Here is a 12,833-nt window from a genome sequence, read left to right as displayed (position 1 = left end):
ACTTGGTTTCTTCCAGGGAGCATTTTCCTCCTGTGTCATGTCGTTATTTCCAATCAGTTTTTCTGAAAACCGACTGAGGCTGCTCTTATAATTAACAGAGCAGCTTTGCTGACAAGGCACAGGCTGAACTGACAAGGGAAGACTGTGGCTCAATGATAAGAGCACAAGCTCTGCATGCAAAAAGTCCAAGGATCCATACCCAGCAGGTAGGGCTTGGAAACTCCCCCACCTAAGAACTTGGAGAGGACTTGCTAGACATAGACAATGCTGAGCAAGATGGGAAGGCACCTTCCTATGCAAGGCATTCCCTGTTACATATTTTGCAAAGTGATAAACACAAAAGGTCCCAGGTCCAACCCCTAGCATCTCCAGGTAGGGCTGGGGAAAAAAATCTCCTGTCTGAAACCCTAGAGATCTGCTTCCAGTCAGTGTGGACAGCAAACTTTTTCAGCAGGGGGCCGGTCCACTGTCCCTCAGACCTTGTGGGGGGCCGGACTATATTTTGAAAAAACAAAAAATGAACGAATTCCTATGCCCTACAAATAGCCCAGAGATGCATTTTAAATAAAAGCACACATTCCACTCATGTAAAAACACGCTGATTCCCGGACCGTCCGCGGGCCACATTTAGAAGGCGATTGGGCCGCATCCGGCCCCCGGGCCTTAGTTTGGGGACCCCTGGTGTGGACAGTACTGAGCTAGATGATCAGCAGTCTGACTCATTATAAGGCAGCTTCCTATGTTCCTAGGACCAGAACCCACTCAAATATAAATTCCACTCCTTTGTCAACAATCTGCTAGCTGTTCCATTAAAAACACCTGTTATAGTCTTTTAAGGTACCACAATACTTGGGTTTTTTTTATGAACAGACTAATGCCCCCTCTAGAATTAGACCCAGGTTAGTGGCCTGCTGTTGCTGCTAACAAGAATTACTTCTCAGAAGAATTATCTCCAGCTTCGCCTCCCACAACTACAGAAGTGAAACTAGAAACAATGTCTCAACATCCACTTTTCGCTTCCTTGATGGAGGTTAATTGGTAACTTCGTTGTTATTGTGCAATCACACCCCGTCCTTATTAATCACAGACAGAGAGTTGACCAGATTCCTGCGAGTAAAAAAATATGTGCTTTCACCCTCTCTACATACAAATCCTTTATTCGACCGATAGTCAGAAAGAAGAAACATTTCTCAATACAAAATTATAAAACTAAAACATCAGAGGGATACACAATTAAAATAGGACAGCACTAGTAAACCTCATACAGATAACCCACATCGAGACATTCGATTTTGCTTTCACCCTCTCTATTTTTCCCAGGCTGTCAGCATTTACATGCATGCAAGGACTAAAAGCACGCAGCGTTGCAGCATTGCTGAAGCCAAGCAGATCTGGGGCTAGTATTGGGATGGGAGACTAGGGCATAAAGAGCCGTACTGGATCAAAGAAAAACCCCAGCTGGTACACCAGCCTGTTCTCACAGTGGTCTATCAGACGGTGCAAGCAAAATTTGAGCACAGCAGCCCTCTCACTCAGAACCCCATGAGCTTCACCTTGAGTTTAATGGCAGAAGGGAAGCAGGAGAGAAAGCTATACTATTCAGCACTTTGGGAGAACTCTGAAAATTTTAACTGGAAAACATTTCATGTTAGCTGCTGCTCTGTACTGTTAGAGAGAGACCACTAATTTAAACTTTTATATACATATGTTTTACATATACAAAAAAGCAACTCATGTAAAGTGTGAAAAGGGGGTGATTCTGTCAAAATTCATGGTGGAGGTAAGGATGGCTGGATCAGTGTAATTCCAATGTGTGTCAGTTCTGCATGTGTCCATTCACACTTCTTATATTGTATTTGTGCTTTAATCTGCCATTTAAAAAAAAAAAAAATTAAACCTATTTTTACAAAAAAAAACCAACCCTGCATTTTTAATCATTTATTTTATCTCATCAAATACATCTAAATTTACTTTAAAACATTAATTTTAGTTAGCCAAAACCTTTACCACAAAATTATCAGACTGCACAATATGAAGCATAATTACACTCTGATCCACACAATAGACCAACAAAATATCGGGTCAGTTTGCATTGGAATTCACAGAAATTGAATCCCTAGGTGGATAAGAGAGAACTAAACAAATGTTGCGTGTATTTTGAGTCATATTTTGTCTAATTATATGTAGACCTTCAGAAAGATTCATATATATAGCAACACGGGAAGCTGTGTTATACTAAGTACTGTTTACACTGAATGGCAGCAGCTCTCCAGGGTTTCAGATCAAGACTCTTTCCCCACCCCTACGTGTACTATACCACTAGATGCGAACAGGATCCGTTCCAGAGCCCCGTTCGCATCCTGAGCAGTCCGCAACCTGCAGCGCCACTTCTGCACACACGCGGGTCGCGATTTGGTGCGTCTTCACATGACATCATTTGATGCATCTGCGCATGCATGACCCGCCGAACCCAGAAGTAATCCGTTCCGTTACTTCCGGGTTCGGCGCATTCGTAACCCATGCCGTTCGCAGCCCGCAGCGAACACAACACGAGATACAACTGTACTGACAAGAGAAGGCTTACAACTCTGGTTTAGCACCATATGCTCCAAGTGCTCCTATTTAATAGGGACAGTCCCTATTTTGAGAGTCCCTGTGCTTGGTAATTCGCCTCGTCCAAATTCAGACAACGTGAATTGCTAGCAAGACCATTCTTTAGAGTTCAACCTCTCTCCCTGAGGTTCCCAGTGATTACTAAATCATTGGTGTGTGTTATGTGCACATGCACACGAAGGCACCATGCCATTTCACACACTGCAGTCACCGAGCTATATTTTGCACAGTTGGTAACAAATGCCAGAAAAATGTCTTATCTTTTACCAAAAGAGCGACCTCGCTCTTGGCTTTTTAAGTCACAGAAGCACAGGGTCACTGTTTAACAAATGAACGCATCACACAAAAAGAACGAAGAGCTTCAACTATGTGTAAGGAGGGATCAGGAACTCATTGCTGGTGGGAGAACAGAGATTATAAACCCGTCTCCGTTTTCATCTGCGGAGTGGTAGAAGGTATGCATCACTCAATGCTGCCTCAAACAGCACTTTTCAGAGAACTCATCATTTAGAGCTAATCCACTCAGGAATGGACACCAGATGATTTCCATTCTCACCACTCAATCACTCACAATATGCGGAGTCACAGTAGAGAACGTGAACCAACACCATTGAAAGGAGTCTACAGTGTCTCCTCTGCTGTAGCTCATTCAGCAGTTAAAATCAGTTAAAATCCTCCATATATCCAGCTCACATGAATGAACCAGCCTTTAGCTGCCATTCACAAAGTGCTGAGTTCATCAAGTGGCCTCCATACCTGTGTGAACCAGTCATAGCTCAGTGGCCACAGAACACATGCTTTGCATGCAGAAGGTCCCAGGTGCAACTCTTGACATCTCCGGGTTTTGTTTCTATGGATTAGATAGCAAGTGATGGAAAAAGACCCTGGCCTGAGACCAGTGGCGGAGGAAGGCTCCGCGCTACCCGGGGCAGCGAAAGGAAACACCCCGGGGGCGGGGTGTCATGAAGTCTGTCGTCAGGCCGTGCGCTGCTGCTCCTGGGGTGATGGAGGGAGCGGCAGCGTGTGGGAGTGGTGGGAGGGGCTGCCGCTTGTCACCCCCACGCACTGCCGTTTGCTCCGTTGCCCCGGGAGCAGCAACACCGCACACACCGTGTGCTGCTGCTCCCGGGGCGATGGAGTGAGCAGCAGTGTGTGGGGGTGACAAGCAGCGGCCCCTCCCACCACTCTCCACGTGCCGCCGCTCGCTCCATCGCCCTGGGAGCAGCAGCGCTGCACAGACAGGGTGCCGGGCGGTGGGGCTCCCCTTGGGGAGTGGCGGGAGGGGCCGCCGCTTGTCACCCCCCTCCCCTGGCACATGGGGCGTACTGCCCCCACCGCCCCCCCCAGCAACGCCCCTGCCTGAGACCCTGAAGAGCTGCTGCCAATATTAACCCAGATAAACAAACCATGTGCCTTGCTCTAAGGCAGCATCCTATATTTCAACATTTACAACAGAGGTAGGAAACCTTCTTCAGCAGCCTGAGGGCCACATTCCTTTCGGGCAACATTCCAGGAGTCACATGCCAATGCTGGGAGGAGTCAGAAGGAAAGGTAATCCATGAATTTTCCCTCTATAAAGTAGGCACTATCCTCCATCCAGGCAGACAACAGGCACTATCAGAGTTCAAGAACACGTTCCAGCCAGACAAATAACCAAGGAGGGTCAGAACCAGGGCCAGGGAAGGATGTGAACTGGGGGGGGGGGGAGTCCCGAGGGCCAGATCCAGAGGTCTGCAGGTCTGCAATCAGCCCTCCGCCCAGACTGAGGTTCCCCATCCCTGCTTTACAAGCAGAGTACAGTACAATACATGAATGTTTTATCAAACTGGTAAAAGAGACCACTTGGCCATTCTCATTTCACAGCAGTGGGGATTTAAAGCTACTATGCTGGGCACAGGAATAACGTAGTTAAAGCAAAGGAAAGAAAGAAGAACCAGGAGAATGTAAAGAATTGAAAAGTAGCAAAGAAGGGGCAAATCGGGGAGCAATAAATTTCTGGAATCCTTGTGACGCTGCTACTGTACCTGGCCTGTTACTGGAATATAATGTACACGGATCTGAAAATAAATGTTGCCAACTTTTCCAATGAAAATGAGACAATTTTACCAATTAAATAGAAGGGAAATAAAGATTAGTGTATACATCTGACGCCCTTTCTTGGATTCTTCATGCCTAGTCTCTGAGACACTCTATAACACAGGGTAACTCTACTGAATGAATGAGTAAATATATAAATAAATAAAGGGCGATACTGAGTGTGGGTTTTCTTTTACAGATTTGTGTGCAACACACCCAGCTCATATGTACCAAGAATTCCTGAAGTCTGAGCTGGCTTCCTATCAGATGCAGGAAGTAACCGCTGGGTCAAATGTCTGAACCAGGCTTTCAGGTTCTGATCCTTGGGAATATTTGGCTTTTAAAATGGATCTCTACACTTGTGAGGGCTAGGAAATTGTTTCAAAAAAATCTAACCTGGAAGCTTTCTATTTGCAATTGCCGGACCGAAAAGTACCTTGGGTAGAGAAAGCCTACAGCCACCCCCTCATTTAAGTGCAGACTCAAAATTCAAATCTAGGCAAACAAAAATGAAAATGTTAGGCAGCAAGGCAGAAGCAGGAGTATCTGTATGTAGTTTTTATTAATGTTGTTGTATTTTAGTTTATTAGTTTGCTACATTGGTTGAGGTGCTGCTGTTGCAAAGAATATGAACACCACAGCATGTGCACGAATGCCGTAATGGATTTCAGAAATAAACAAATACTTAAGACTCCTCTGGTGTTTGCTTTATAAAACTTCATCTGACCCAGAGGAGAAAATTTGTCTATGTCCCTGAGCAACCAGTTATACAGAAAACAAAAGTTTGTAAATATTAAATTGTTCTATTGGGACATTAGGCAGTGGAACCAAGAAAAAGCAAACCCAACATGTTTCTGCTCATTGGCACAAAATGAAATTATTATTATGAATTATCTTCCTGCATGACAGAAATACAACCCACCCAGGAGTCGTGCATGCCTTGCAAACCTGCATCTTGTTTGAAGTGTCTGGCACGATGAGAAAGAACAGATAATAATGCAAATCAGGAAAACACAAACTATAATAATTTATATCCCATGCTGATAACCACGTTCTGAAAAACCAGTTCTCATGGAATAGTTCAACGGGCAACTCACTAAATCAGTGGCAGATCTATGATGGATTCTAACAGAAGTTGTCTGTATCCAATATACAATTTTCTATATGAAATACTGGATACAGGTAGTTTTAGGCCAGCCTTCCCTAACCTGCTGCCCTGCATATGTTTTGGACTATAACTCCCATTAGCCCCATGGGAGTTGTAGTCCATAACATTTGCAGAGCACTAACTTAGGAAAGTCAGAGCACTGGTCCATCTAGCAAAACATCCTCTAATAATGACTGACTACCGCAATTCAGGATTCTCCCCATTGAACTGGAGATACCAAGGATTGAACTACAAATCTTCTGCAACCAAAGCATGCACCCTACCACTGAGTGATGGCCCCGCTGTGTAGCGATGTCTTTTCTGTGTCATTCACCCAATACAAAGAGAAGTGTTCTGGTAACTAATCTATATGGATGTTAATGTATTATTTCTCAGTCATGGATGTGGGTCAGAGTGGGAGGGAAAAGAGGTGGTTAGTATCCATCAAAACAGTTTGGATAGTCAACATCACTTTCAACTAAAACAGATATGGCATGGGAAAATATATTGGAAGGAAGCAAACAGTCCAACAGATAAAACCTGAAAGACGAGAAAGAACAAAATCTAAAAAGTTGCTAGTTTATTGCCTGTGTTTGCTGAGAGCTGGGTGCACCTCAGAGGTACCAGTAATTGCACAGCTTCCAAGAGGCCTCTGGTTGGCCTCTGTGGGGAACAGGATGGAGAACTATACAGTGGAACCTCGGGTTACGTACCGTCCTCCTTACGAACGCTTCGGGTAACAAGCTCCGCTAACCCGGAAGTAAATGCCCCTAGTTGCGAACTTTGCCCCGGATGCGAGCGGAAGTCGCGCACTGGTGGCGCTGCAGCAGCGGGAGGCCCCCATTAGCGAAAGCGCGCCTAATGTTAAGAACGGTTTCGGCTTAAGAACGGACCTCCAGAATGAATTAAGTTCGTAACCGGAGGTACCACTGGTAGGCCCCTTCTCAAGAGTCACCTTACGAAATTTCTGTCTAACCAGTCATTGTTAAGAAGAGGCACCCAATCTGGCCATCTCCTGTTAACAGGCCTACTGTCTCTTGCTATGGTACGTCTATGAGCAAAACGTTGATTTAATGCTTTTGCATCCAGAAGATCATGCAGTGAACATTTTAGTTTCAATACACTGCCATGGACCTGTCAGGGCCCACACCCTGCAAGGGGCCTCACTGCCAATCCCAGTGCCTCCTCCCCAGCTTCTTCTCACTATGCAGTGGAGGTAGAAAAGACGAGGTGCAGCAGCAGCCCCCTCACACCCCATTTGCCTGACACACTCCTTCTGGGCGGTTGTGCTGAGTGGACAAGCAAAGAGGCAGCAATGACATGAGTGAGGAAAATGAGGATCCAGTAAGGGCATCTTACCTAAGGTCCCCACCCCCAAACCTAGAACCTCTAATACTGGAAGTGAACCAAACAGAGAGAAACTTGGGAAGACAAGCTGTGAGGACATCAGCAGCAGGTAAAATGGAAAACACTGGACACTCTTGACTGACTAGGAATACATGGACCAGGCATTGTAGGGAGCTGGACTACCCACTGGCAATCCCCAGCAGCTGGTATTCTGGTGCAAAATGCCTCTGACACTGGAGGAAGAACATAGCCATTGTGGCTAACAGTCACTGGTAGCTTTATCCTTCATGAATTTGTCTATTCTCCTTTTAAAGCCATACAAGCTAGTGGCGATCTATATCTCTTGTGGGAGAAAATTCCATAGTTTAACCATGCATGGTATGAAGATGATCAATATTAAGACTGCTTCCATCCTGCTTCAACAAGCATTTGTGCGCTTTAAACAAAAATAAAAATCCATGAAAAACATCTTTTAAGAACTTCTTCAGACAGTCTGTGGGCTGCCAATGAATTTTTAATTTTATTTTTTGAGGGGGGGGGGAAGAGTTCTACCAACCTGCTACACTGAATTGAGCTGGGACCAGAAATGCCCAGAGAGTGATGGGACATGATCATGTGCTGTTCCTCAAAGAAAAAAAAGATGACTTTCCCCATACTTACATGAGGGTAGCAATCTTGTTTCCCCCTCCCCCCAACGATGTCCGTGCGAGGAACAGCATGTTCATCATGGACCATCCCTGGTCCCACTGCTAGCAACTCCAAGCTGTAATGTCAGGGTCTGGGGAGCATTTAAAAACAACAACACACAGCTGTCAGAGGATTCAGAGTTGTGCCGATTCCATAGCAGACCATGTTCTGATCCACAAATGAAATCAGTCACTACAGATCAGGTGAGTTCACTGCTGAATTCTCTAACGCACAAATTCCTCATGGGATCGAGTAATATGAAGCCATTGGATTGGCCAGGTCTGGAATACATATTAGGAGTTTGGCTTTTCCCCCTCTCCTGGTCAAGTTCTGCCTACTATAGTTTTAGTTACAGGTGGGTAGCCGTGTTAGTCTGCCATAGTCGAAACAAAATAGAAAATTCTTTTCAGTAGCACCTTAGAGACCAACTGTGTTTGTTCTTGGTATGAGCTTTCGTGTGCATGCACACTTCTTCAGATAGCTTTATAGTTTTAGCCATGGCAATTCACTGCATGCCCCCGGGGTTGCATCCTACCTCACATCCAGACTCATGCAGGGCTTGTCTAAGGCATGGAACAGGAGTCTCCACTTGGTTGGGAGGCACAGGGCATTCTTGGCATGACAGCGTAAGTCCAGCAGGCACCTAATGGAGGGCCTCAACCAACTTAACCCTCCAAAGCCTGGAACAAGTGTACCTGACTGCCCTTGACTCTGCATGGGCCTGCCCACATCTGCTTCCTGGCATGACTGATTTTGGCCTTGGCCTGGCCCTATTTCACTTTCAGTACCAGCATCTTATTAAAATGATGCCCAATGTTATAGGCGCTGGAATGGCTGAAAATGGCAGTAAACAATGACATCATCCACAGCTGCTTATTTGGCATGACCTTAAATCAGGAAATATATTCAAGAAACTTCTTATCCATGGTCCATCTCTAGACTTAGAATAGGACTGGGGAACTTTTGGCCCTCGTCCCATCAACCAGCTATCAGGGATGATGGAAATTGTAGTCCAAAAAAAATCTGGAGTGTCATAGATTCCACACTCAACTTAAAATCATGGGGTTATTTCCAAGTCAGTTGTACTCAGAGTAAGTCCATTGAAGCTACTGAATCTTAGTCATGTCTGTTAACTCCATTGGGTCTACTCCAGGTAGACTAGCATTCCATATAACCCAGAAATTTGAGAGGGGGCTTGCAGGCCATCCAGTCTGTGTGCTTTATGCCATAGTAATAACTATTTACGGTATATACCACCTGTTGGCCTTAATAACGTAAGAAGAACCTTGTGGGATCATGCCACCAGCCCATTATTCTAGCCCAGCTTCCTGTTCTCACAGCAACCTATCAGATGCCCACAAGCAGGAACCCAAGAACTGGTTTTAATATGCCCCCCCCTCCATAGCAGCGTACAACCATAACAAAGGATTTTGTGTAAAAAAGAAAAAAAAGCTTAGAAGTTTTGACAAGTAAGTGGTATAAAAATACTGCGAAATAAATGTAAAGGCCTGTCACACAACCACGAAGAGAAATAAATCTTCCTAAAAAATCATGGAAGTAAAGCTTGAAATCATCTGTTTCTGTATCAAGAGAAACCAAGGCACGCACAGATGTTCTACTGTATACAAAACTGGGGAGTGGGAGAAATAAACAAAGCTTTGATATAAAGCAACCAATGTGAATTCACCCATGTTTGCAGTTCTACGTTGTAAACATGTCAAAGGTCACTACAATTTGATAAGCTTGTATCATTTACACGTTTTGCCAGCTTGTCATTTAAAATATATATTTATATTCGACTGGTAGGGGTCACAATCCTCAAACTGGGTTTCAACTTGAACTGAAGATTGGCTGCAACCATATTTTGTAGACAGAGAAAAAAAATGGATGGGGGGGAAAACACACAGATGGAAGGGAAAGGGTGACACGGGACACAGACTGCGACACACACAGTAAAGGTAAAAATAAGAAGAAGAAAATGAAGGGTGCCATCTATGCACACTTGCTTAGAAGTAAGCCAAATGATTTTCAGGAGACTCCAGGGCTGTAAAAGTGGCTTTCATACTGCATGTGTGAGTCAGTGTGACTGTAGTGGCTAGAGTGCTAGGCCTAAGAGGACCCAGGGTCACTTTTGCACTCAGTCACAAAGCTCACTGGGACTGCATACACATTGTACAATTAAAGCACATTACGTCCCCCAAAGAATCCTGGGAGCTGTGGTTTAAGGGTGCTGGGCACTGCAACTCTGATACACTGCAGCTCCCATGAATGGGCAGCCTTTGTGACCTAGCACCAGTCACTGTCTCTTGGCCTACCTCACAGGGTTGTTGTGAGCATAAAATAGGGAGGGAACCATGTGCATCACCTAGAGCTCCTTGGAGGGAAGTATATATATATTAGTAATATTAAAGAAAAGTCGAATGATATGGATTTACGGTGTTGGCTTAGCTGTATGGAATATGCACCAAAATTTTACATTACATACAATCTACAGCATGCCATGTTATAAAAATGGGGAAGGGCTTCTTGGACTCACAGTTAGGCAAGCTTTGTTCTAATGAATGGGAGAGGCTCCATTCTTCCATTCATCTCAATGGAGCATGTGTTGCTGAAGGAAGTTTTGGAGGCAAAATGCACCTTTCTGTTGTAGTTTCTCTTCCTTTTCCTGACTAATCCTCAATGAAAGATGGGGGAGAGGGAGGGAGATGGTGAATTAAATTCTTGTGCCATCCATAACGAGGATGGGTCGGAGACAGAATACACACAAGGTGGGGGGGGGGGGAACGACACCTAAAACCAAAGTCAAGGCCCAAATCACTTTTACCACTCATCGTAAAAGTACTGCACAGCACAGCAACGTTGCAAAAGTCCTATCAATCCATTCAAACTATACAATGCCTTTCCACATTCAATACATTCTCTTCAGCTGCACTGCTACAGACATTTATCTGGGAGTAAGTCCCATTGAAAATAATGAGGCTTACCTATAAACAGACATATAAAGGGTTGCAGTTTTCCTCTACAGGTTATTCGTTTGGTTTTCAAGTCAACTTTAATTTCACATCACAGTTCTAAACCAATGCACACTTTATTATTTCAGAGGTTAAGATATTTTTTTAAAAAAAAAATACAGTACAGTACTTGGAGGGGAGGCGGTAGACCAAAAACACAACCTTCCACCATGAGTTGTTACTTTGGGCTAATTCTAATTAACAAATATGCTCAGGAAAAAGAGAGTCATTAAAAGACAAGACTTCATCAACCTACATTAACATCAGATATCCCAGTTGCTCAAGGGCAGGAAGAGTTCTGTAAGATTTTATTTTATTAACTTGGCCTAAGGTAGAAACAATCTTCAGCTAAGTGTTGCCTCTTATGTTTTGGTCTTTAGATAAGATCAGACAGATTTTTGTATGCATATGCACTCGCAGGTTTTTAAATTTCACAGTATTTTTAAAATTCGGCGTGCAATATACAAAAACGTATTTTAAAAAGAAAAAAAACTGCATTATTATTTTGAGATTCCCCACATTTACAAGCCCCATGGACAGACAGACAGCAAAAACCACTTAGAGCAGCTTCCTAACTAAGGCTGCATGGCAACGTTTCCTCTATAAAAGAAAGGTTTGCACAATCTTCTGATACACAACCCAATAATCATTCGTGTGGGTGGGTGGACATCCGTTGCTACCATTTTCGCCTGGCACCACATCTCTCTGGCTTGTATTAAGGGGGAGAACGAAGTCGACGCTTCAATATCGAGATTGTGAATACTGTACACACAGAGATCCCTCCCTTCCCAGAAAGTAGGGAATCCTATTCTTTTGGAGCAGGGGGGAGGGGAGGGGGAGCTCTCACATAGGAGGAGAGAAACGTGTTACTTACTGTTGCTGACGTGAGGCTGTTATCCGCCAGGGTCAAGTGATGAGGTTCCCACCTCCTCAAAAATTTGGAGGTGAGGATCTTGCTGAGGAATGTCCGGGGGTGCCTGATGACACAGACCTGGATATCTCCTTCTTGAAGCAGCTTATATCTCATCCCACTGCAGTGAACGCCTCGCCTGCACAGCGCGGCCCCCATTTTATTCCCTTCCGTTGCAGACATTTCGCCCAGCAAAGGCTTGCTCTCCTCGATCTGTCTATGGTCGCTTCCTCCACCACCGCAGCTGCTACTGAAATCCATCACAGCTTAAGAGGGAGACGGTCCGCTCGGCTTCTTTATTTTATTATTATTACCCTCTGGGGTATTTTTTGGCTCCCCACCCCTCCCCCCACCTCCTCCCCCGAAATCGTCCAGGAAATTAAAAAACGTAGAAAAACACACACACATATACAAAATCCAGGGGTTTTTCTCCCCCCCCCTACAAAAGAGCAAGAGAGAGGAGGAGGGGTGAGAAAAGCAACACCCCCCCTTTAAAACAAAAACAAAAAACCACCAAACAAACCCAATAGAAAGACGCGCGCGCACGAAGAGGGGAAAGAAATCCTGATTGGAAACTTCAAAAATTAAAGCTTCTTTCTTTCCTTGCTTCGCTGTTGCTGCCGCTTTGATCCTCGCCTCTGTTTTCTGACTGTGGTCTGTGGGGCTACGGGGGTGGGGAAGGGGGTGGCGGAGGATCTTGTTGCTCAGTTTCCCAAATCCATGCTGGAAAGGAAAGGTCGATCCCGACGCACAGGAAGCCGGAGACAAAAGGCAGGCTTCATCCAAAAGGCAGGCGAGGAGAAGGAGGGTGTGGGAATCCTCTTTGGTGCGAGTGGAAGCAGCGGAAGGAAGGCGCGGGGCCGGGGGGGGTGGAGAGAGAGTAGAAGAAATGGGGGAAAGGATTCTGTCTCCCCGGCTCCTTCCTTGTTCTTGCCGTGCACGTCTGAACAGGCTCCACAGACGCGCGTTTTGGGGGACAGAGGGCGGAGCTGGCTGGGCGCGCGTTGGGATAGACGGGTGGATGGGTGCGCGTGGTGTGGGA

The 12,833-nt window shown here is 45.2% G+C and overlaps 1 protein-coding gene across 1 annotated transcript in view; it reads right to left on the bottom strand.

Annotated features, from left to right (window-relative positions):
- CMIP (c-Maf inducing protein) overlaps positions 1-12,138 on the bottom strand; it is a 151,829-nt gene extending 139,691 nt beyond the window's left edge. Inside the window, 1 exon segment of the mRNA XM_033157201.1 lies at positions 11,756-12,138. Within this exon segment, the coding sequence (XP_033013092.1) occupies positions 11,756-12,052 (297 nt within the window). The 5' untranslated portion in view covers positions 12,053-12,138.
- Positions 12,139-12,833: the final 695 nt, after the last annotated feature.

The sequence above is a fragment of the Lacerta agilis genome, chromosome 8 (genome assembly GCF_009819535.1).
Source record: "Lacerta agilis isolate rLacAgi1 chromosome 8, rLacAgi1.pri, whole genome shotgun sequence".
Taxonomy (NCBI): Eukaryota; Metazoa; Chordata; class Lepidosauria; order Squamata; family Lacertidae; genus Lacerta; species Lacerta agilis.
Note: the sequence above shows the minus strand (reverse complement) of the source record. Positions and strands in the feature narration are given on the sequence as shown.